This window comes from Paroedura picta, chromosome 4 (assembly GCF_049243985.1).
Source record: "Paroedura picta isolate Pp20150507F chromosome 4, Ppicta_v3.0, whole genome shotgun sequence".
NCBI lineage: Eukaryota > Metazoa > Chordata > Lepidosauria > Squamata > Gekkonidae > Paroedura > Paroedura picta.
The window spans coordinates 30777451-30803364 of record NC_135372.1 but is presented as its reverse complement, the minus strand read 5'-3'; the positions used below and the strand labels follow the sequence as shown (position 1 = coordinate 30803364).

General features: G+C 46.5%; 1 protein-coding gene across 1 annotated transcript in view; it reads right to left on the bottom strand.

Moving 5' to 3' along the window:
* The window catches only part of QSOX1 (quiescin sulfhydryl oxidase 1), a 93783-nt gene that overhangs the window by 26116 nt on the left and 41753 nt on the right, over positions 1 to 25914 (bottom strand). The window contains exons 3-6 of the mRNA XM_077332220.1: positions 21684 to 21732; positions 19828 to 19930; positions 12063 to 12153; positions 3931 to 4076 (exon numbers count right to left, since the gene is read on the bottom strand). Coding sequence (XP_077188335.1) covers positions 3931 to 4076; positions 12063 to 12153; positions 19828 to 19930; positions 21684 to 21732 — 389 coding nt within the window. The remainder of the gene's footprint in view (positions 1 to 3930; positions 4077 to 12062; positions 12154 to 19827; positions 19931 to 21683; positions 21733 to 25914) is intronic.

Here is a 25914-nt window from a genome sequence, read left to right as displayed (position 1 = left end):
AAGAGAAAAGCAACTGGCCTTTGGTCACCCAGCTGGCTGCAGAAGACGAGCCGGATTTCTCACTAGCCAATGGAGTCTCAAAGGGGCTTACAAACACCTTTCCCTTCCTCTCCCCGCAACAGACATTCCATGAGGTTGGTGGGGCTGAGAGAGCTCTAAGAGAACACCTCTATGAGAACTGTGACTAGCCCAAGGTGACTAGTCCAACTGTGACTAGCCCAGCTGTATGAGGAAGAGCGGGGAATTAAACCTGGTTCTCCAGACTGGAGTCCACTGTTCTTTGACCACTACACCAGAGCTGCTTAAGAGGCAAGGGATATCACTGCCAGCATGGTGTCACAGCTGGAGTGTCCACGTGACCCAGGTTAGACTTTCCCCTCTGGCAAGGAAACTTGCTTGGTGAGATTGCGCACACTCTCAGCCTAAACCTACCTCGCAGAGTTCTTGTGAGGATAGAAACGGGGTAGATCAGTGGTTCTCAACCTTCCTAATGCTCCCTTTAATACAGTTCCTCCTGTTGGGGTGACCCCCAACCATAAAATGATGCAAGTGTTCTTTCCCAGAAATTAAACCGAAACTGACCAATGGCGTGAAGATCCATTTGTTCATGATTGTATATAAATTGTTTTTTTCCCCCCCGGGGTTTCTCAGTTCAGTTCTGCCTCTTGTCCCACGATGCCAATCTCGCTCTCTTCCACTGCTCCAAACAGACAAACGCTCTACCTCGATCTACCCCACAAGACTGTTGTGTGGATGGCACCCCACCCCCCACCGGCCAAGCTGCTTGTCCTGCTGCGATCCCTGTAAAAGGGTCATTCAACCCCCCTGGTTGAAAACCACTGGGGTAGAAGAACGTGCTGTAAGCTGTTTCGGGGAAAGGAGTATACATATCTAAAATTAATCAGCTGGTCAAAAAGGAAGGAAGGAAGGAAGGAAGGAAGGAAGGAAGGAAGGAAGGAAGGAAGGAAGGAAGGAAGGAAGGAAGGAAGGAAGGAAGGAAGGAAGGAAGAAAGAAAGAAAGAAAGAAAGAAAGAAAGAAAGAAAGAAAGAAAGAAAGAAAGAAAGAAAGGAAGGAAGGAAGGAAGGAAGAAAGAAAGAAAGAAAGAAAGAAAGAAAGAAAGAAAGAAAGAAAGAAAGAAAGAAAGAAAGAAAGAAAGAAAGAAAGAAAGAAAGAAAGAAAGAAAGAAAGAAAGAAAGAAAGAAAGAAAGAAAGAAAGAAAGAAAAGGAATCAACTGGCCAGGTTGGTTCAGGGGCCGCTTTTCCTGCTCCACTGCTTCCACCAAAACTCTGCGTTATTTTCCCTGCTTTGCTTTGCATCCAACCTCCACCTAGACTTAGAAATCTCAAGGGCAACGTCCCGAAAGCCGCACCCACCCATCATTACACCCTCAAGAACAAAACGGTGCAAGATACTGGCAGGAGACTTTGATTACTATGACAGAAGAAGGGGACTTCGGCCCGCAACCCCAAGGCAGTGCAAAAACCCAACAAAAGCAGCCAGCTACCACAAGAAACCATGCGGCTGGCATCCAAGCCCCCCCCTCCCCCAAAGCCCCCAAGGGCGACTGAGCCGGGTGCAGCCAGCCGACACGCTGCTCTTCTCATCTCGCTGCTTTCACGGGCAGATGGCGAGGGGACTGGCATCATCGCAGGCAATTTGCTCCTCCGCCGACCTGGGTGGCGAGGGGGAAACGGCGGCGCTCCTGTTGGGCGACGCTGGCATCAGCACAGAGGCACGACGCCCCTTCGGGGTGGCTTGTTTGCCCGTCGCCTTAGACGATAGAAGGAGAGTCTGCAAATTCCATTCACATTGATTGGTGACACTCAGCTGCCCCCGGGAGCATAGGGGGTACCCGACCTTTCTGGACAGGAGCAAACAGGGCCAGGACCTCCTTGAGCCCCCTTCCCTAAGGAAAGTACCCTGCCAATGGGCCCTTTTGCCAGCCACACAAGCGCTACACGGCCAGGTGGGCATCAATCATCTGCTAAGACTCTGGAAGGAAGGGCTGGGGGAGGAGAAGGCAGAGAGAGAGAGACACCATCTGGCTGCTCTTTCTTGTGCCATTCAGCTGCAGGAAACCACCCGGGGGTGGCGGTGGGGGTGGGCCAGCACAGGTGCCATTGTCCTCCGCCACCATCTCTCCGAAGCAGCCATTGTCTGGCTTCTAATGAACTTTCTCGCAATTAGGAAAGGCAAGCGGAGGAGAGGAGCAGCTGGGCGAAGAGTCAGGGCTGGTGGCACCGGGGGCATGAAAGCGCCACGCTTGGTCGATCGCTGGTTTTCGAAGGTCTGTTATGACAATCACTTCAAACGTTCAGGGAAACAAAGATTCTGCTTCACGGGCTAACAGACTGTGGCGACTTGCAGTTTGCAGAAATAAAATGGAAGTTCCCCACTGCAAGAGGAAGGTTTCCTTAAGAAGAAGAAGAGTTGGTTCTTATACGCTGCTTTTCCCTATCCGAAGGAGGCTCAAAGTGGCTTACAGTCGCCTTCCCTTTCCTCTCCCCACAACAGACACCCTGTGAGGTGGGTGAGGCTGAGAAAGCCCTGATATCACTGCTCGGTCAGAACAGTTTTATCAGTGCCGTGGAGAGCCCAAGGTCACCCAGCTGGCTGCATGTGGGGGAGTGCAAAATCGAACCCGGCTTGCCAGATTAGAAGTCCGCACTCCTAACCACTACGCCAAAGTGGCTCCTAAAATGTGGGCAGCAGCTGTTTTTTACATTATTGGTCTCCCCCCTCCTTTCTTTCCATTCTCCCTTGCCCTGCTGCATCTTTCCTTCTTCTCCCATTGCAAGGAACCTCCAGAGAAAGAGAGAGGTGATGCAGACCTGCCAGTTGTTGACAGAGTTAATATGCAAAGGAACAAAGCGTCAAGCAGGTTTAACAGCTTCACTTTTCATCATGCTGGCAGGGGCTCGTGGTAACTACAATCCATGGACATGATAATCCATCGGCCAGTCTTTCTCTCCTCTCTCTTACAGAATTAATGTCTGACCTCTCTCTGAACAAGCGGGGAAAGTGGGGAGAGTTATAGAACAGAATGGCATATTTTTATTATAATAATGGGGTATTTATGGGGTTTTATGTGATCTTACTGTGATTTTATATTTTATTGTGAACCGCCATGAGATCTTTTGGCGAACGGCGGTATATAAACCCAACTATAATAATAATAATAATAATAATAATAATAATAATAATAATAACAACAACAACAACAACAACAACAATGACAATGATAATGAGCCATGTGGGAAGCCAATATAAGAATCTAATAACTGGCCACCTCCTCCAGCTACCACAGGAAGGGATCCTACCGGATCCACCACTCCACTGAGCAGAACAGAATTTGAGTCCACTGGCACCTTTAAAACCAACAAAATTTTATTCACGGTACAAGCTTTCATGCGTATCTGATGAAGTGTACAAGCACATGAAAGCTTCTACCTTGAATAAAACTTAGTTGACCTTAAAGGTCCCACTGGACTTAAACTTTGTTCTGCTGCTTCAGACCAACATGGTTACACACCTGAATCTACCCACTGAGGACCTCAACGCATCTTGTCTTATATACACACAAGACAGATTTCTAGAACATGAGAACAAGAGTGTTCATATCTTTTTTGAATGCATTAATTCAAGCAGACATACAAGAATGGATTACATTTTTTCTCCTCCCCCCTTGATGAAGGTCAAATGCTCTAGTAATTAGTGATATCATATGTGACAAAAAGGGTATTTCGTAGGTTCACTTACCAGGGCCCCCCAAAAACCCTTTGGCCTCCCTTTTTCACATTTTTCAGTCTGTGGCCACTGCAACTGTGCCATACCCCCCCCCCCCCCCGGTTTAGAATGGCTGCTCTAGGACACAACTGGGTGAAAAATAGCCCAGGGTTAGTAGCTAGGTAGGATATCATGAACTCACACAGGAATAGAGACACAAGAGCCGTTGCTGTAAAGCAGGAGGCCGGAAGGGATGGTGGTGACGTTGAATGCCTTCACCAGCTCCTCGTTGCTCTGCAGGACTCTCCTCACCGCGATGTTCTCAAACTGGACCATGTCCAGCGTTACCTAAGGTTAGAGACACATCATGCATAGGTTACAGTTATGAACGGTGCAGGGATTTCTCACAGCTGCAATCCAACAAGTTTGCCCCTCCACGCCTCTAAATCCAAAACCCCATCTTCCAATGATCTTCTTCCCACTCCGGAGCTTATTTGGCATGGCCAGCTACCACGAAAACCTTCTGAAACCCTCCCTGCTGTTCTAGATAACAGCACATTTTTTTCTGTTGGATATTGGAACTCTGCAGACGAGAGGATCTGGCCTCAGAAGGCCTGCACTAAGGGAAGACGGATTCTTCTGCATCTATTTTCCCTCCTCCCTTACAGATAGGATTATTGTTGCTCTCCTGTTCTTTTTTTTTAATTTTCCCCTTGTTCTTCCCCGCTCGCCAAGACCAGGAGTGGCTTAAGGGTTTGCTGTAGCACCAGAGCCAGTTTAAGGATTTGTGGGGCCCAAGCAGAGTACAGTTGCGGTGGGAGGAGCCAAAAAGGGAACAGAAGCCCCCACACACACACACAATGGAAAGGGGTGTCACTCTGAGTGTCCTTAAAGAGGGAAAAGAGGGGAGAACAGAGGCTAAGGCCTTGATGGGGGGAAGCACAGCATGGGGTCCCTGAAACAGTGGGGCTCATAGCACATGCTACATGGATAAACTGGCCCTGCCCAAGACCAATGACAGTATGCATACGAGAGGGGGGAAACTAATGCAGTTAAGAAGCTGAGCTGCAACAGAAATGATTTACTGGGATTTTCCATATGGCAAGAGAGGCATGACTGTTAGCACAAGTGTAGCTCTCTTTGCAAAGAAGCAACTTGCGCCTTGGGACAACAGCAATGATTTCAAGGCAGCTACCACCAAACCAAACACCAAAGACTTAACACACAAAGATATTCTCGGCAGTTCTGGCAATGCCAGAAGGGGCTGACTACAGGGGTTGCTTGAGATGCCAGTCCCTGGAATTATAGCTCATCTCTAGACTAAAGAGATCAATTCCCCTGGAGAAAATGGCTGACTTGGAGGGTGGACTCCATAGCATTATACTCTACTGAGGTCACTCTCCGCCCTAAATCCTGCCCACTTCTGGCTCCTCTCCCAAAGTCCCTAGGTATTTCCCAACCCAGAGTTGGCAAAGCTGGTGGCTGCTTCTGTTGAGAACCTTAAGTAGAGGAGAGTTAGGTGCAATCTCAGCAAAGTTGCATCCTTCAAAGGGCCCACTGGCTTCAATGCACTTAGAAGGGTGTGACTACTTAGGAATGCCTTGGAAGTTTCTCTTGCCTCACTCTCTTGTTTAGAAAACTGCTAGGTAGAAGCCGTCTTGCCCCCGGAGAATTCTGGGCAACCAGAGAATTCGTGGACTAGGACTTCAAGCCGACTCAAACTTTTGAAAAAACACAATAATTTTTTCCCATGAACAACTACTTTGCTGTGTCATTTTCACACAGGGAGACATTTGTCTAAAGCAGGGGTAGTCAAACTGCGGCCCTCCAGATGTCCATGGACTACAATTCCCAGGAGCCCCTGCCAGCAAAGGCAGGGGCTCATGGGAATTGTAGTCCATGGACATCTGGAGGGCCGCAGTTTGACTACCCCTGGTCTAAAGCAAACTCCTGGGCCCATAACCTCATATGATGGATCTGGCCGATGAAAGCTTATGCCACCACACATTTGTCACTTTTGAAAGATGCCAATAAGGCTCTGCTTTTTAGCAATCATATAGAAGTCAGAATATCCACACAAGCAGGGGCTTACACCAAAAAAAGGCCCTGTCTCATATGGGATGGTCTATTGGCAATCAAAGCACCTTGTGCAAAGTGCCCAGCCCAAATTGGATGTTGTCTTGGATCTTACTCTTTAAAAAAGAGAAACTTCAAACAGAGATATCCTGGCTTTGCAGAAATGGAAGCCAAGTGACTTCCAATGAGCTTACTCATAGTAAACAAAGTATATGTGTGGGTACATATTACAGAATGGGTGACACACAGCTAACTCAGGTACAGCAGGAACGAAGCAGGTGTGCCAGATCAAGAAGGAACAATCTTCTGCCCCAACCCACCCACTAAAGCATAAAACCAACCAGGTAGAGCAGCAGCCACCTCCAAAATTGGTTATCAAATGCTTCATTTGAAATTGTTCCAGACTGGAAAAGTGCTGGAAGTCAGAGGCCAGGTCTGTTAAAGCCCAGCAAAGCAGAGAAGAGCTTGCGATTCTCTTCACTATTTGTTTTAATTTACCATCACTTTTTTTCCAGGGAGTTTCCCATGTTTATATCCACTCATAGTAAGTCTTGCTTGAAAGAGTACTGTCAATACCTGGCTACATGGCATTATTTCTGAGGGGCCATGTTGTCAACTCTATAAGATAAAGCATAAGACCAGGGCACCCTAAAGACGAACAATGTTTATTCACAAAAGTTTGTGCTGGAATAAATAAACATTGTTATTGTTTTTAAGGTGCCCCCTGGACTTCTGTTTTAAGTATTGTTAGAGCCGCCGCATGAATGCTCTTGCCTGCCAGTCAAAAATTTATCCCCAACATAGAGATACAGAAAGCTGAAGGAGATCTGAATTATTTAGGATATATTTCTCAACTACTTTTCTCTATGAAAATTCAAACAAAAGAAATTTCACAATGGGAGCTTCCACACAGAGGCTTTGCCCCAGCTTCAAATCCAAAGCAGAATGTTTGACATTTTTTAAGTCAGCTTGAAGAAAAGTTCTTTATACAGTTGTCAGCTTAGATATTCTTTATTCCAATGGATTCAGTTTTAATATTCTGAACTCCAATTAGAGTCTCGAATTGTAGTGACAGTTCAGCTTGTTTTGATCATTCTTCTTCAGATATAAACATCTTCATATAAAAGGCAGTGCCTTTAATGTGATCTTCCAGTGCTTCAGATCTATTAATGCTGACAACCAAAGCTACCAATAAAGATAATTTTCTGGCATGCTCTAAGTCCTTTACCCACCTTTACCCACAGCACTTCCATCTTGTCTGGATTAAGTTTCAGTTTGTTTCCCCTCAATCAATCCTTTCAAACATTGGTTTAGTTCACTCTTTCTCAACCAGGGTTTCACGAAACCCTGCAGTTTCTTGATGGCCCTGGAAGGGTTTCCCAAATGGGTGGGAGCTAATTTTTAATTAAAATTAAAATTAGTTAAACACCCAATAATGGGCCTAAAGGGGATGGGAAAGAGAGAGGCCAAGGGTAGGCATGTACATAGCTCTGCCTCCCAACCATATTCTGTACAATCATGCCACTGCTGGGTTTTCTTGAAGCTTGAAGAATGTTTTAGGGGTTTCTCAATGGTGAAAAAGTTGAGAAAGGCTGGTTTAGTTCATTTACGGGCTTCTCCTGGGAAGGAGAGAGGGCTCGATGCCTCATCAGCATTCGCCAGATCTCTAGATAAAACTTCCAAGAGGCTTCACATATATGTTAAAAGAAATCTGCTTCAACAGACAGAGGCTGACTAGAAGTCTCCAATGCTTGCCCTCTAGGAAGAATCAAAATTCATCTGCTTAATATTACCTCCTCAAACCTCACCTGTACTGGTTATCCAGAAGGATACCGAGGCTGATGGTACTGAAAGCCACAGAGAGACGTCCAGCATGCAGATGCTCTCTACTGGTCAGCTCTCATGCAGGGCAGGCGACAAAATCAATGTCTGTACTATAACAGGACCTGAATCTAGGGTACTATCTGCACTCACGTTTCTCCCCTGATCAATCTGAGCATGGATAATGCAACAGATCTGCAACATTCCTTTTTCCAGACTCAAAATATCTTTCACCCAGATCATTTTAATCATTCCAATTGTCAGTCTCCACTCTCCTCCCTGCTTGATTGAGTGGGGAATCAGACATGTGCCAGTGCCTCTAGGCACCTTTTACTGTCACCTCCCTTCACAGCCAGAACTGAACCTAGAGTGAGTGTATGTGAGAAGTGGTGGTTGTGTGAAGCTCCAGCTGACATTGAAGGAGCATGAGGTGGCTTTATTTCCTGCCTTTTGTCCCCTGGAGGCTCTACAAGCAGGGGGGAGGGATAAGTGCAGAAAGAGCACAAGGCAGCTTGTTGATTTTTGTTTTCCTGTCTAGCTCTGCAGCCAGAGCAAGTGGGGGAACGGGAAAGTGGAGGCGGCAGCCACAGGGAGAACAATAGAGGCACTGCTGGGCTAGGAAGGGGGCGGAAAGAAAATTCAAAAGGTAAATATCTGCACATGGAAGAGTGGCCTTTCAGGACACTTGTCTCCAATTAAGCAGATTATATCCACTCTCAGATATCCCAGGGGAAAGGTGGTGTGAATCTAGAGTGAAGCCAGGACATTGCAGACAGAAAAATAAACCCGAATGACATCCGTCTAGAAATTGGATCAGGTGCAGATTACTTTTTTTAAAAATCCAAGCTGATAGAGGATAAAAAGCCCAGTGCAGATAAGACCCAGATAAAAAAGGATCTAAATATTGGAGCTGTATCTACATGGCAGGGAAACTCTCTCTCTGTTGCCACTGCAAAAAATGCACAGACATTCATACTGGCAACACAACATCTATTATGGGGTTCACTTTCCTCCCTCATCCCCCATCTATCCTGCTTGTTTTCCCTGCCATGCCACTGGAGGGCTTTAAATGTTTTTCTTTTTAAAACTACCGGCCTTCATTATGGTGCCATACTGCAATCACACACATGAAGCTGCCCTATATTAAAATCAGCTCATTCGTCTATCAAGGCCAATACGGTCTACTCCAGGCCTTCATGAAACCCTGGGGTTTAATGGGCTGAAAGGGCCCTTGCCCTGGCCAAGGCCAGGCGAACATCCCGTGGACGAGGGATCATCAGCCCATTAACAGTTACAGAGCGCAAGGCCCTGAGTGGAACACAGAGAGTTAGCCAGTCCCTCAAGTACACTGGGCCCTGACTACAGATAGCCTTAAAGGTCATCCTTGTGTTTGCACAAGCACAAGGGATACCATTACCTCTGTAATCCACGCTTATCTAGGGATGTACTGTTTGAATAAAGGATAGACTATTCTATCCTCTCATTTGAGAAGCTATTATGAATAAACAGAGCTTTCCCTACATCCTTGAATACACTACCTGTTTGTTCTTCAACTAGGAAATAGTTGTTTGAATTAAGGGCGTTTGGATTACCATTATTTTGCTTTCAGGCCTGAGAAAGCATACATTGGAAAGTTACCTGTTCAAACGCTTGCCTGTCATTTTAATACAATATTTATCCAAAAGGAAAGTAAGCCTCAGTGTAAACTGGTCCACCCTCCGCCAAAAAAGATATATACAGTTTTTTTAAAACTGTACATGTGTGTGCCATCTGGAGAGCCACAGTTCGGCCATCCCTGCCCTACGGTGTCACGGCCCATGTGACTTGGATGCTTTGGGTTTCTGCCCCCACTTCTCAAGGTAGGGAACTGCGTTACCAGAATGTTGATGGGCAGCAGATGCAGGACGGACACAAGGAAACACTTCTTTACACAGAGGCCCATCGGAATGTGGGATTTGTTGCCAAAGGCTGTTGTGATGGCCCCAGGAATAGTCAGCTTTAAAAAGGGATTTAACAGATTCACGGTGAACGGACCTGTCAGTGGCTATCAGGTAAGGTGACTTAAGGGTGCCTCCACATTCAGGGGCAGTAAATCTCTCAATATCAGTGCCAGGAGGTGACATCAGGAGAAAGCCTTGGCCTCTCTGCCCTGTTGGCACTCCAGAAGATCTGGTTAGGTATTGTGTGAAGCAAGACACTGGACTAGCTGGGCCACTGACCTGATCCAGAAGGGCTCTTCTTAGGTTCTTACCTTGGCTTCTATGCCTTGATGTTGGCACTCTGGAGGAACTGGTTGGCTAATGTGTGAGACAAGATGCTGGACTAGATGGACCACTGGCCTGATCTGGCTGGGCTTAGGTTCTTACTAGAAGAAGCCTTGGCTTTATGCCCTGTTGTTGGTCCTCCAGAGGAACTGGTTAGCTACTGTGTGAGACAAGATGCTGGACTAGATGGACCACTGGCTTGATCCAGCAGGGCTTAGGTTCTTACTAGGGGAAACCTTGGCTTCTATGCCCTGTTGTTAGCACTCCAGAGGAACTGGCTGGCTAATGTGTGAGACAAGATGCTGGACTAGATGGACCACTGGCTTGATCCAGCACGGCTTTTCTTATGTTCTAAGGCCATGCAACATGAAGCTACCTATATAGGAATAGGTACCCACAAGTGTTCTTTATCTGGCCAACCACCCTTAGGGAGACCTAACTGAAGACCACCTGGTGTTTCAAGACCCACATACAAGCTTCCTACCCTCCCTCTAGCCCAGATCATACCTTCTACCCATTCCAGTTGTAGCCCATTTCCTATCCCAACTAGATACTATCAGGAATTAGCATCTCAATATACTAGCGCATTCCCTGCAGGCCAGGTTGCTCCCTTAGATATGGGGAGTGTCTGGAATGAACCCCCAAATAGGCGTTTGAGCCCTAAATACCATGAGTTACCTCTCTCTCTATTCCACCGCCCTTCTTTTACCCATTTGGTGCTTATGATTCTAAAAAGGGGAGGTGGGTTGTATTCTGTATGTATATATTTTTACACACTTGAATAATTTTACATAATTTGAACGCTACCAAGTATAGTGCAGGCTGTCTCAACCAGGGTTACGTGAAACCTTGGGGTTTCTGGATGGCCCTGGGAGAGTTTCCTGAATAGACAGGATTTAATTAATTTTTAATATATTTTTGTTAAATATTTATCAGGAGAAATGACCATATATGATCATGTTGACCTGCGCCCTCCCCTCCCCAATGGCCAATGATGGTCCTGGAGGGGTGGGAAGGGGAGGGGCCCCAGGTGGGCGTGTACACAACAATGTTTCCCAACTGTATTCTGCACATCATGCTACTTCTGGGGTTTCTCAAAGCCTGAAGAATGTATCAGGAGTTCCTCAATGGTAAAAAAGTTGAAAAAAGGCTGATATAGTGATTAGAACATGAGACTAGGATCTAGGATTCCCAGGTTCAAATTCCCAGTGATCTTGGGCCAGGCAATGCTCTCAAGCCTACCCTACCTCACAGGGTTGTTTAAGACCTGAAGTGATGCCAGTTGGCCATGCCTCCCTGCCATGCCCCGGGAAGTCACAGGTTTACAGTGTTTGTAGATTAAAGTGCTTGTGAAATAAGAAGTTAGTTTCATTTTTGCGTGTGCAATACCTTGCCTGAGTAAAACAAGGAAGTGTTTATCTCAGCGGTCATAAAGCCTACCATGCAAAGCAGCAATTCTCCTCGGGGGAAATGATCTGTGTGACTTGGAGAACACTTGTAACTTTGAGAGATTCCCTAGGCAGAATATCTGAATCCCTTTGCTTGCAATAGCCTTCCCCCAGCTCTTTTCTTCTGGTGGGGGTCTGAGAAACAATTCTGAGAGGAGAGAAATGGGAGAAGCCAGTGGGGGGACTGCATAAGATTCAGCTCTTCCCTCCCTTTTCCTTTTTCATTGTGTGTGAAATCAACAGACTGGATAGATGAGCAGAAATCCACTCTGTCCTCCTGACTCCTCCCTAGGTTAGTTAAAAATAACTGGAGTAACCCCATCCCGAGCTATGGAGGAACCCTGGGGTTATTAGTAACCCTGGTTGAGAATTATTGGGCTAAAACCATTTCCCAGATTCATCAAGTACATTTTTGGTACTGTGTTAGCATCCACCACTCCTCATGGGACCTATTCCGTGCCTGAATAAAGGGATATCCTTCTATTATAGAGCAAGGAGGGGAACCCGAACACCTTGTAATGTAGTCTTGCACGTAAGTTCCTAACGGGTAGCATTCCACATTTTTATCAATCACTTTCCAACAAACATCTGCTCTGTGTCATTTAAGGCAGGGGGTACTTTTTCCCCCTAGCTCATTACCCATAAATAGAGGTCTATTGCATACTGGTGCAGTGTAAGGCATCAATTAATTAAAGAGTTAATCAATCAGTTAATTAAAGAGTCACCTCTCTGCCCAAAAAGGAGTCATCCTTCTCGAATATCAGGGCCAAGTACGCCACGCTGTTTGACTGGAAGAAGCTGTGAAGTTCTGCTGCACTGCAAAAACACAAAAGAACATCACATCACATGCTAAATATTGTTCTATATATGGGCTAAAAGGCCCTCATTGGGCAATGGTTGACTGATCAGGCAAAGGCTGACTTCCACCCAATGGTTCAGAAGTTTTCACTGGTCACTGGAACTGCAGTGAACCCATAATCGAGGGGTGGCCAAACTGTGGGTCTCCAGATGTCCCTGGAATACAGTTATCATGAGCCCATGCTGGCTAAGGGTCATGGTAATTGTAGTCCATGGACATCTGGAGACCCACAGTTTGCCCACCCCTGGCATAGTCTAATTGGATTTATCATATTTGTGAACTGAAGTTTATGGCTTGTCAACCAGCACAATCTTTCCACTAACTGTCAAGCAGTGGCAGTTCGTGAATGGATACATGTCCAGGCAGACTGTCTCAGCTCAACCAGACTCATTACCAAACTTCAAAGAAACGGAGGAGGGGGAGGTGGAATTCTCTGGTGTTGGAAACACCAATAAAGGTCCTCCAAAACTTAACAGGCACTGCTCTCTGCCAATAACAACATTCCCATTCTCATCTATGGGATCAAAATGCTACATATACCGTTCAGTTGACATAAGGCCGTCACTTAACATCACTCACCCCTAACACGCTTAACACCGGGGGGCCCAATCTTCCTCATTGTTGCGCCAGCCTTAACCATAGACCTGGCAAAAGAGCTCTGTTCTGCAGGCCCTGCGGAATGCCACAAGCTCCCACAGGGCCTACAGCTCCTCTGGAAGCTCATTCCACCAAGTAGGGGCCAGGACCGAAAAGGCCCTGGCCCTGGTCGAGGCCACGCATGGTTCTCTGGGGCCGGGAATGACCAACAAGTTGGCACACGAGACCGTAAAACCCTGCGGGGAGCGTAAGGCGATAGGCGGTCCCTCAGGTATGTGGGTCCCAGACCGCGCAGAGCCTTGAAAGTCAGAACCAAAACCTTCTCAACTTTTCAACTATTGAGAAACCCCTGAAACATTATTCAGGCTTCCAGAAACCCTAGAAGTGGTGTGATCAGGCAGGTTGGGAAGCAGAGCTGTGGATACGCCCGCCCGGGGCCCCTCCCCTTCCCACCCCCTCCAGGCCCACCATTGGCCATTTTGGGTGTGGGGCACAGGTCTACATGACCATAAATGGTCATATCACGATAAATATTTAACAGATTTTAAAATATATATAAAATTTAATTAATTTCCACCCCTTCGGGAAACCCTTCCTGGGCCATCAAGAAACCCTAGGATTTAATGAGACCCTGGTTGAAAAAGCCTTCTCTAGAGTAACCTAAATAGACAAAGCCATGCAAGCAAATACATAAGGTTTAAGGATATGGCTGGGGAAGTATCAAATAGATTTCAACCACAAATATCAGGATAAAGTTGTACCCTTTGTATTTTTGACTAGGTGCAATTGCTGCAATTAATTAGCTGGGTGAAAGAACTGAAAACAGTAACCAAAATAAAACATTTAAAATGTTTGTTTGAATAATAATAATAATAATAATAATAATAATAATAATAATGTTTTGTTACTCAAGTTTAAAGTGTCACTAGACTCCCATTTACTTATGAAGCAAGAGAGAGCCAGTTTGGTGTTGTGGTTAGGAGTACAGACTTCTAATCTGGCATGCTGGGTTTGATTCTGCGCTCCCCCACATGCAACCAGCTGGGTGACCTTGGGCTCACCACGGCTCTGATGAAACTGTTCTGACCAATCAGTGATATCAGGGCTCTCACAACCTCACCTCCCTCACAGGGTGTCTGCTGTGGGGAGAAGAATGGGAAGGCAACTGTAAGCCACTTTGAGCCTCCTTCGGGTAGGGAAAAGCGGCATATAAGAACCAACTCTTCTTCTTCTTCAGTAATACCAGGGCTTCTTCAGCCTCACCCACCTCACAGGGTGTGGGGAAAGGAAAAGGAAGGCGATTGTAAGCTGCTTTTAGCCTCCTTTGGGTAGAGAAAAGCGGCATATAAGAACCAAGTCTTCTTCTTCAAATTCACATGCTAATGCCTCTGGAACTGTTCTCAAAGCCAACTGCTCTCTCAAGTAACTAAATGTTAGCGCTGTGATGTTTAAAAATCCTAGTATTCGCCCCTGAAAGGGCCGATACAGATCTGCTTAAGTGAGAAAGTCCTCGAAAGATTTATAAAACCATTTTCGGGAAACCCAATAATTAAGAGATGCTTCAGTAAATGATGCACAACTGTTTATCATCCTTCCCACCTGAACATTCCTTATAGTGAGAGCAAATGATAATCATCCCTTGTGCTCTGATGAGACAGATGGCCCTCAATAGCACACACAATAATTTGCTTCTTCCTTGAGTAATTGGCTAAAAAGTCTCTTGATTGACAGCTCGACTGATGACAAAGATCCGAGCAAGGGCATCTTATCTATGCTTCAGGGGTGGGGGTGGGGGTCAACTGCTCAAGGCATCTGATTTATTCGTTTGAAAGATTTATAACCCGCCTTATCACGGGGAGGCTCTGGGCGCTAACAAAGTCAACCACAAGCGACAAATGCAGAAAACGCAAGAAAGCAACCAACGTTTCGGGCAGGGCTCCCAGGCCGAGGCAAACAAAACAGCATATTGTCAGCGGGATAGCATTATTATGAAATGCTCAGTTATTAGTCGGCATGAGTCAAATCCGAAATTCACTGCCAGGACTGGAGTCTTCTCATGATAAGGCGGGTTATAATGCACTATAATGCAGGGAAGTGGATATGTTTTTCTCGGGTCTGGGAACAGAGGAGACACAAAATGCTCCATTTCAAAGATGGTGATGCCCTAAGATGCTTCTATGCTTGAAAGGAGAGGAAGGACAAGGTCTCAGCTAATTGCTGTCAGCACCTGATTCTATATCTGCTCATTACTCCTTTACTGAACCCAAGATATTACCCATATAATCCCATCTCAAGCGAATACAAACAAATCCAAGTTGCTGTTTTTTCATATATATCTTTGGAATCTGTTAACCATTTTCATTATGGTATGTGCCAATTTACTCTTAAACTTTGCCTAAAAGAAGATGAAGTTGGTTTTTATACCCCATTTTTCACTACCCGAAGGAGTCTCAAAGCGACTTAGAATCTTCCTCCTTTCCTCTCCCCACAACAGACACCCTGTGAGATAGGTGGGGCTGAGAGAGCTCTGACCGGACTGCTCTGTGAGAACAGCACTATCAGGGCTGCGACTAACCCAAGGTCACCCAACTGGCTGCACATGGAGGAGCGGAGAATCAAACCCAGCTCGCCAAATTAGAAGCCGCCGCTGGTAACCCATGCACCATGACATTATCCCTGAGGAAATGCGCGTGCACAGGAAAGTTCATACCCTGAACAAAACTTTGTTGGTCTTAAAGGTGCCATTGGACTCAAATGTTGTTCGGCTGCTTCAGACCAACATGGCTACCCGCTCAAACCAAAAGTCAGGGCGAGATAGTAGTGAGACCAGGGTAAGACCAGGGCCTGGAAGACCAGCATTTCAACCCCAGTTTAGCCCTGATGTTTGCTGGGCGACTCTGGAACAACTCTGTCCTCCTAGCCACATTCTCACAGAGCCATTGGAAAAAATAAAACAAAGGGGGGAGTGGGGAAGAATTATGTTTGCAGATCTGAACACTCTGCAGGAAGGGGTGGGATAAAACTAGATGCTTTCCACAATTGCCTGGCAACCCCAAAGAAGCCCCTCCCACCTCCCCCTTTGTGAGAACAGGTCACCTAAAATACGGTGATGGTTTCACTGGGAGCCAAGCCTGGAAAATGATGCACAGGTTCCAAGCATCCGAAAGGTACTGATGGGGAAAAAAATGCAATACAATTGCACCACTCATGTTTTATTGTTGTGGAATGCTGCCCTGACAACCACCCTAAATTGCTGCGATACCTTAGATCCAGTCCCACACAACCTGCAGGAAGTCTCGACCGGACTGTGACAGGTACCATAAACTGGTACCAATTTAGGCCTCCTACCTTCAGCTCTGTATAAGTAGTAACTTCTAGCCCAGTTATTGTCCTTGTGGGGGGCGGGGACACGGAAGGTTCACCGGGAAATCCTGTTATCGGCTTGCCACGTTCCTTAACTGCATGCCTAACAGGGCAATCAATAGGCTGGAATGTTAATGGTTTTGTGCAAGGAAAAATCTTATAACCCATAACTCTGGAAGGCTTTGATGTCGGAATCCATTTTTCCCCCTTTCCTTAAATGATGAAATCCTGTTCAGCATAACACTGCTAGGGCCACACTGGAGTATCAGCATGGTTAGTTTGCGGGTGTCCAAGGTAGTGCCCAGGGGCACGATGGCGCTCGTCAGGGTATGAACTTTCATGTGCACCTCAGGGATGCACGGAGAGTGGGAGCAGCCATGAATGTAGTACCCTTGCTTCAGTATGATCCTTGGCTCACAGGGTTGATTCATTACTCCCATTTTACAGATGTGCAACCGAGGCCAAGAGAGGGTTGCCAGGTGATGACAGATCCCCAACTGACAATTTATAAATCCCATGCCGACAAGCTTGGTTACAAGGCCACAGTTGAAGTTTTAGTAAAGTAAAGGTATCCCCTGTGCAAGCACTGGGTTATGTCTGACCCTTGGGGTGACGCCCTCCAGCGTTTTCTTGGCAGACTCAATACGGGGTGGTTTGCCAGTGCCTTCCCCAGTCATTACCGTTTACCCCCCAGCAAGCTTGGTACTCATTTTACCGACCTCGGAAGGATGGAAGGCTGAGTCGACCTTGAGCCGGCTGCTGGGATCGAACTCCCAGCCTCATGGGCAGAGCTTTCAGACTGCATTTCTGCTGCCTTACCACTCTGCGCCACAAGAGGCTCACTGTTGAAGTTTTAGTGAGCGCATTAAATGCATTTGCTCTGATTTCTCTCTTAATACCCTCATTTTTCACTCCTCCCTCCCTCTTTGTCTTTTTCACTGTGGGCTTCAGCCTGAAAAATAACTTTTGTGAATAAAACTGTCTTTAAGCAGCCTGGTGCTCCAATCTCACTGCATACAGAAACCCCGCCAACAGAGACTTCCATGTGTAAGTGGCATGCTTGCGAGTCAAGGATCATACAGAAACAAGGCCACTGCATTCATAGCTGTTCCCGCTCTCTGTGCATTCACTGAATGCGCTGAGGTCTTGAGACAATGCACGTTAGATGTGGGAATGCAGAAACTCCTAGCAGTTTCCTTGCATACCCATATCAGAGGACTGAACGGCCAACTACAAAACCCTACATGAAAAGTTCTGGAAGCACATTATGCACATAGCTCATAATGTGTCATGATCCTAGGCACCTTTAGATTGCTGCGGTACACACGTATGCAACAGAGGGCCATGCAATGCACAATGCGCCAGTATACCGGATTAACACATTACAACCTACACCTATATAAACACAGTAATTTCTCAAGGAAGCGTCCTCTTCGTAGGAATGTTGTAACATGAAGCCATGACGCAGAACACGATGCCACATCAGAAGACGAAATAAGAACAAATCCTTCCATTGTCAAAACTGCACTCGGAGAAACGCTCCCAGGAAGGAGGGGTGGGGAATTAAGATGGGACATGAGAGTTTAGACCAGGGGGGCCAAACTGTGGCTCTCCAGATGTTCACGTACTACAATCACCATGAGCGCCTGCTAGCATGGCCAACCGGCAAGGCCTCATGGTAATAGTAGTCCATGGACATTTGGGGAAGAAAAAGACAACAAGTTGGTTCTTATATGCCGCTTTTCTCTACCCAAAGGAGTCTCAAAGCGGCTTACATTCGCCTTCCCTTTCTTCTCCCCACAACAGACACCCTGTGAGGGAGGGGAGGCTGAGAGAGCCCTGATATTACTGAAGAAGAAGATGAGTTGGTTCTTATATGCCGCTTTCCTCTACCCGAAGGAGTCTCAAAGCGGCTTACGTTCACCTTCCCTTTCCTCTCCCCACAACAGACACCCTGTGAGGCGGGTGAGGCTGAGAGAACCCTGATATTACTGAAGAAGAATGAGAGTTGTTTCTTATATGCTGCTTTTCTCTACTTGAAGGAGTCTCAAAGCGGCTTACAATCCCCTTCCCTTCCCTCTCCCCACAACAGCCACCCTGTGAGGGAGGTGAGGCTGAGAGAGCCCTGATATTCCTGCTTGGTCAGAACAGCTTGCTCAGTGCTGTGGCGAGCCCAAGGTCACGCAGCTGGCTGCATGTGGAGGAGCAGGGAATCAAACCTGGCTTTCCAGATTAGAAGCCCACACTCCTAACCACTACAAGAAGTTGGGAGCCACAGTGTGGACACCTCTAGACTTGATGGTTCTGGAAGGTTTCCCAAATGGGTGGAAATTAATTCATTTCATAAATAATTTTAAAATGTGTTAAATATTTATTGGGTGATATGACCATATATGGTCGTGTCAACCCTCCCCTCCCCCCCCCAATGGCAATGATGGGCCTGAAGGGTTTGGGAAGGGTTGGGGCCCCAGTGGGGGTGTACACAGCTATTTTCCCCTAGTGTTTGCCTAGTTTAATTCCTCTCCCAGGCAGATTCTTTACACTGTGGGGATATTCAAGTGTTATCTTTGGTATGGAGCAGGGATACCCAACCATGGTTCCAGTTTCCACAATGAAATTTGTAAATAACTGATTCGTTGGTAGCTGGCTCCCACATCTTACTTCCATGTTCACTTCTCTGAAGGGGCATGTCACCACTTCCAGGGGTTCCTCAAAGTCTGGAAAGGTATTTCAGGGGTTTCTCCTCAGTCAACGGATTGAAAAAGGCCGGCATGGAGTAATATGCTCAAAGAAAGTTATCTGAAAGCAAGTATCTCTGCCCAGAATGGAAGTACGAGTCCCTCTTGACTCTTGTTATTGTCAGTGTTTTGTTTTGTTATTAAAACTTTGAATCATCTTTAACACTTAGCTGCTGTTAATATTTGAGCAGTGGCCTCCTGGGCGGAGCTGGTCTGGCCTCTGCTTCCAGTCCACAGGCCAATCAGGATGCGCACAGTCCTGATTGGCCTGTGGACCAGAAACAGAGGCTGGCCCGGCCCTCAACGAACACAGCGAGGGGCAGTCTGGTACAGTTGCCACTCGTCTGCCCCTGACCACCTCCAGGACAGGAGGTCAGTGGGGCTGGCTGCGGGGTGGGGGGCAGGGAGGAGAAGGGAATTCCCTGCCCCGAAAAGTCCCACTGAGGCTTGGAGAGTCTGTGGCAGGCCTTTTCAGGGCATGGGGGAGTGCTGGTAGGTGGTCTGCCTGGGGAGGGGGAGTGAGGAACAGGGATGCTAGCGCCCCTTGAGTTTACAGATGCAATGGGCTTTAAATCTAGTCATATCATGAAGTTACAAGGGTCATCCAGTCCAACCCCCTGCAGAATGCAGGAAATTCACAACTACCTGCCCATCTACAGTGACCCCAATTGCATACCCAAATGATACCCTCCCTGCCCTAAAAAACAAACAAACCCAGAACCCCTGGCAATCTGGCCTGGAAGCAATTCACTTCCCGATCCTAAAGTGGCAATTGGCATTACCCTGGGCATGCACGAAAGGGCCTCAAGAGCTCTGACAAGAGTCCCTTCTGCCTTTTTAAAATCCAATTCAGAAGCAGCAATAGTATCATCAAACCAAGCTAAAAGTCTGTTTATTCTGCCCTCCCTTCTGCATTTCCCCCTCTTCAGTTACCTGAATGCTTCAAGTGGGGGGCAAGCCGGAGGCCACGCATCTTCACAGCTCTCCACTTTTCGGATAATGTCCTCCCTCAGACTTTGAATCCCATCCCCGTTATCTGATCAAAGAAAAACACACACACAACAGGAAATCACAACTCGTTCCCAGCCATTGGAGACAACCCAGCAGGTTCCCTGTTTATCGGATCACAGCCATGATTTTCAGAATTGTCGATTCTATCCCATCAGGGGACCACTGTGGGACAAGGACGCTCGTCCACTTTTGAAAGCACCATCTTGCAAACAGCTAAACTGGGAACTGCCCATTCACACGCATTCCCTGCAACAGCGCCCACATTGGGCATGGGCTGGCCTGAGGTCCTTGGGGCAGCCTTCCTGCTTCTGCTTTGCAGAAAGTGCAAAGCCACCGTGTTCACAAGGACAGGCTTACAAAAGAATCGGAACTATGATTCCAATGTTTATTATACATATCATCGATTTTAATGCAAGGCAGTGTTTTCACCATGGCCTTACACGAAGCCAAGCCTTGAATGGCTGTGTTACTTCAGACCAGGGGTAGTCAAACTGCGGCCCTCCAGATGTCCATGGACTACAATTCCCATGAGCCCCTGCAAGCAAATGCTGGCAGGGGCTCATAGGAATTGTAGTCCATGGACATCTGGAGGGCCGCAGTTTGATGACCCCTGCTTCAGACGGTTTCACGCTGGAGGAGAGGGGGAAAGGGGAGGGGAGGGGAGGGGAGGGGAGAAGAAGACTGCCATTCTTCTTCCCACAACAAACACCCTGCAAGGTCAAATCTTGTCAGTTTATGATTTGCAAATGCAAAGCTCTTTTAATAACAACGTAGTTCCCTAATTATTATTATATATTAATTGTATCATCTTTTTAATTATCGTTATTAATCATCTATGCCAAGATGCTATAATCTACACGTATTGTGGTATTTTATTTATTGGTCGGAATGCACTGGTCAATGATCCCTGATGTAAGTAAATAAATTGATGATGACACCCTGTGAGGTAGGTGAGGCTCAGAGAGCTCTGAGAGAAGTGGGACTGGCCCAAGGTCACCCAGCAGGCTGTGGGAGATGGGGGAGTTAGGGAATCAAATTTGGTTCTCAAAATTAGAGGCCACTGCTCTCAACGGCTACATCAAACACTACACCGTTAGACCTCCTTTGCTTTCTGATTGAATGGGTTTCATTTTTATCTGCCTCAGGTCTCGAATACTTGTGGAGATCCCTTGGAGGGGGTAAAAAAAATCAGAGGGGACCTCCTCCCATCATTTTTATATTTACCCTTCATTCTCTCCAGTGAGGATCCAAAGCAGCCTATCTACTCCTGTGAGGGAGATCAGGGTGGCAGGGGGAACTGGGCCAAGGTCATCCAGGGAGCTTCCATGGCACAATGAGGATTTGAACTCAGTACTGTTTGCTTAGATCAGGGATTCCCAACCAGGGCTCTGTGGAAGCTCTGTGATCTTTCCACTCCTGACTTCATGCACTTGACCGCAAGCTAGGAAAATGGCTACTTCCGTTACACCTCCTCCTGAGTGTGAGCTGTCTCGTGGTTTCTGGGCCTGGGAGGGTGCGGAGCCTATATGCCTACTCCCGCCTTCAGCCACCTCCTGTCTATTCCTCCTTCAGTTCTCCACAAGCCTGCCTGTTAATGTGGGGTGGTGATGTCACTTCCAGTGACATGTCACTTCCTGGATGTATAGCAGGGAGGCGTGGCCAATTGACAGCACTTCCGGGTCTCCTCGAAACCTACAGAATTATTTCAGGGGGGCTCCTCCTCAGTCAAAAAGTTGAAAAGGGGTGGCTTAGACCAAAGTTAGCTTCAGGATACATACGTAAGAATTTGACGCCATCGTCCTGATTCCTGGAGAAGGGCTTGAAAAACTGGAAGGAAACAGAGAAACCAAAAAGTCAGGGTTTTTTTTCTTTTTTTTCTTTTTCTTTTCCTAAGACCTTTTAGCAAGATTGCCAGAATACATGAGTCCCAAACTGATTTGTCAAAGATAAATGGTGTAAGTAAGCCACTCGGGGGAGAAAGGCACAGTCTAAATGAAGTAAATAAATGAATATTTCGGAATGAAGATAATCCAAGTTTTGGTTGTGCTTGAGTATATAAAAAGGAGGCTTTTCTTTTGGGTCTGAAGAACAAACAATCAGGCAAAAAACTAGTCATTTAGTCATATGACAAGCAGCAAGGCTATCATAAACTCAAAGTTCGACATTACCCACAATAGAGGACCGGTTGGTGAAGATTATGGAATTTCCAGCAATAGACCAACTTTTATTTATTAAATAAAAAGCAATATCTATATTCATTAGGAACCGAAAACCCCTTATGGATTTTTTTTGCATGAAAAGGAATAAAAATGGACGGTTGATTTGTGGTTTTGACAACTAAGGGGGCGGGAGGGGGGAAATAGATTTAGAGAATAGAAAAAAGAGGGCTTAGTTATAAACCTCAAGCAAGTAATAAGCTTGAAACTTTGCTTATATTTGACGTTGATAAAATCGGAAGCCCCTCCTCTGTATATCAGTACCTCTCTCCTTTCTTTTTTCTCTCTCTAGTACTGTAGTTTTTAATTCCCCTCTATAACCACAGTGAAAAGCTAGCTATAAAAATACACTTCCACTGCACCCATTTCTGCCTGATGCCCAACTGAGGTATTTTTTTTTTAGCATCCCTAACCTCTAGGGTTGCCAGCTGTAGGTTGGGAAACACCCAGAGATTTTGGAGATGAAGACTGGGGAGGAGAGGATTTGGGGAGGGAGGGAGGATGACTGTCCCCCCCCCTCCCAAGCTGCAATTTTCTCCAGAGGCACTCATCTATGCCAGCTGGAAGTCAGCCATAATCCCAGATGATCCCCAGGCCCCACCTGGAGGTTGGCAATAGTATTACCAGGCCTCGCCCGCAGTAAAGAACATTTGGAAACCAGAACAGGCACAGAGAGACCAGAGATAAGGAAGATTTCCTGCTTTCCCAATAAGTCCCAGTCATGCACAAGTTTCATTGTGGCCAACTGAAGGCCCATCCTGCCTTGAAGCCCGAGAAGGTTAGGTTTGGCTCATGAAAATGAAAGAGAGAAAATTATCGCAGCCCTGAAGCCAAAAGGGAAGCAGAAATCAGCAGGGCACTTCCACCTCTGCCTCTTGGTAAACGTCCCAGTGAATGAACCGATCCTGAAGCAGTAATGGGTGGGGGACAGACAACCTCCCTGGTTAGAATCATAGAGTTGGAAGGGACCTCCTGGGCCATCTAGTCCAACCCCCTGCACTATGCAGGACACTCACAACCCTAACACTCATCCACTGTAACCTGCCACCCCCTTGAGCCTTCGCAGAATCAGCCTCTCCGTCAGATGGCTATCCAGCCTCTGTTTAAAAATTTCCAATGATGGAGAACCCAACTTGCTGTCCCCCTCCCAAAATGGCCGATAATGGGCCTGGAAAGGGTGAGGAGGAGAGGGGCCCTGGGTGGGCATGTCCACAGCTATACTTCCCAACCGTATTCTGCACGATTGAGCCACTTCTGGGGGTGTCTCAAAGCCTGAAGAATGTTTTAGGGATTTTATTTTGGGGGGGGTAGCCTGTACAGAGCAGAATTTGGGGCAGGGAGGGGCCTCAGTGGGGTACAATGGCATAGAATATATTATACAAAGCAACCACTTTCTCCAGGCAAAAGGAACTATCAAGTGGGGATAAATAAGGGTGAATAAGCATTCCTATTTTATACAAGGTTTTAGATCAGTGGTTCTCAACCTGGAGGTCGGGACCTATTTAGGGGTCAAACGACCCTTTCACAGGGGTCACGGCAGGGCAAGTAGCTTGGCCGGGGGGGCACCATCAACACAACAGTCTTGCAGGGTAGATCGAGATAGAGCGTCTGTATGGAGCAACGGAAAAGAGCGAGATCGGCATGGTGGGACAAGAGGCCGAACTGAACTGAGAAACCCCGGGTGAAAAAACCATTTATATACAATCATGAACAATGGATCTTCACGCCATGGGTCAGTTTTGGTTTAATTTCTGTGAAAGAACACTTACATCATTTTACGGTTGGTGGTCACCACAACATGAGGAACTGTATTAAAGGGTCATGGCATTAGGAAGGTTGAGAACCACTGGCCACCAGTATTTTAAATTTAACAGAATCGTAAAAAATTTTAAACATCATTTAAAATAATTTTAATCCTAAAATGGTTTTACTTTTTATTATTTCTTTTATTATTATTATTTTACAGCCACACTTCTCGGATAATTTTCAACTGTACATCTATGCTACATGTTGTACGTTTTGAACTGAAATGTATTTTTTTTACTTGTAGTGCCAATGGTTATACTGCTCAGGATTGCCTCAAATAAATGTCTTGTCTATAATCAGGATCTCAACTGTAATTCCAGGAGGCCTCCAGGCCCCACCTGGAGGTTGGCACCCTACCTGGCACCTTAAAGACTACCAGGATTTAATTACAGCATAAGCATTCAGAAGCCTATGTCAGAATCAAATATTGTTAGTCCTTAAAAGAAAATATTGTTTGACCTTAGAATCAGAATCAGTTTATTTCTAGCTATAACCAGTCTGGTGATAGCCAGAAATGGAAGATACAAGATTTACCTACAATAGAGGACTGGCTGACAAAATTGGCAGATTTGGCCAAGATGGTCAAATTGACATTGATAGTCAATGGACAAACGGATGATGTCTTCCAAGAACAATGGGGTCCTTACCTGAACTATTTAAGAAGATAAGTGACACGGTGACAGAATGGGGTTTTATACTAAAACGTTTGTAGAGTATATAGTTCATATAATTTTACTAATGTAGTATATTAGTATCAACATTTTGTCATATTCTAATAGAATAAAAAAATCTGTATTAAAAGAAATCAGTTTATTAATACGGTATACAACCAGGATTCACATTACAAATACGCTATACAAAGATTAAAATAGGAAAAGATCCCAAACTGTGGGAGTAAATAAAACTTCCAATTAAAATACAATGCAGAGCTAGTGACACCATCTTCACTCCAGTTTCCCCAGGTCTTCCTTATTTTAGTCACCCTCCATGCAAATTTAGCCACGGCAGGTTAGATCTCATATTTAGCCACTAGACTTATTAATTTTTGTTGCTGCAGACTAAGACACCCCACACCTCCTCGTGGACCGATGAACTCTCTTGCAAATCCCCCTGGCGCTCTCCGACAGGTTGGCTACGTCCAGCCTGCCCACAGGTACGCAAGTCAAGTGTTTGCAGAACAGGTTTTCTCTGTCATCTTTGTGCTGGGCAAGGCCTCAGAGCTCTCTGCAGGAGCAAATGCAAGCAGTGCAAAGAGAGAGGCCACGTCAGCAGGTTTCCCCAGGAAATGCACGAGACTTGTTAGAAGACTGAGCACAGAAGGAAGAGAAGGAGCTCGGCTGACAGGACGTCAAGGAAGCACCGGTGAACCTTCACCTTATCCCTGGAAAAAGTGGGATTGAATTCCTCTGGTGCTCATTTTTGTTTAGCAGGATTTTCCTGCTGTCTGCTTCTTGGGGGGAGGGGGGGAGTTCCCTTCTTTATTCTATTAATTTTATGTCAACCCCACCCACCCCCTTGGATTGCAGCACGATGAGGGATTGCTCTTTGGTCCTGTCCCCCCAGCTGCTTTTTTTGGGGGGGGGGAAGCGTGGCTGCAATTTTATGCTCCCCACACACTCTTGGCTGCTTTTTGTTTTGGGCTGATTTGTGTTTGTCTTTACTTTACTGACCACTGCTCTCCCCACTGACCTGCATCACCTGGGGGGGAGCGGTCTGTATTCAGGAGGGTAACCCACAGAACAGACAGCTACCCACAACCCTGTGGGTGGCTCCAGGGCCAAGGGCAGGGTGGGAGGGTTGGTTCTGCCCCATAATCATGCTGTCTGTCAGCAGAGGGAGGGTGGGTCCAGGGAGACACCATCACCCACTGTCCAAATTGTTCCTGGGTCTGGTGGGATGTGCAGCCTGGCCCTATAATCATGTTGTCCACCCGCAGAGGGAGGGTGGACCCGGAGTCATGCAGTTACGGGTGGCTCCCAGGGCCAAT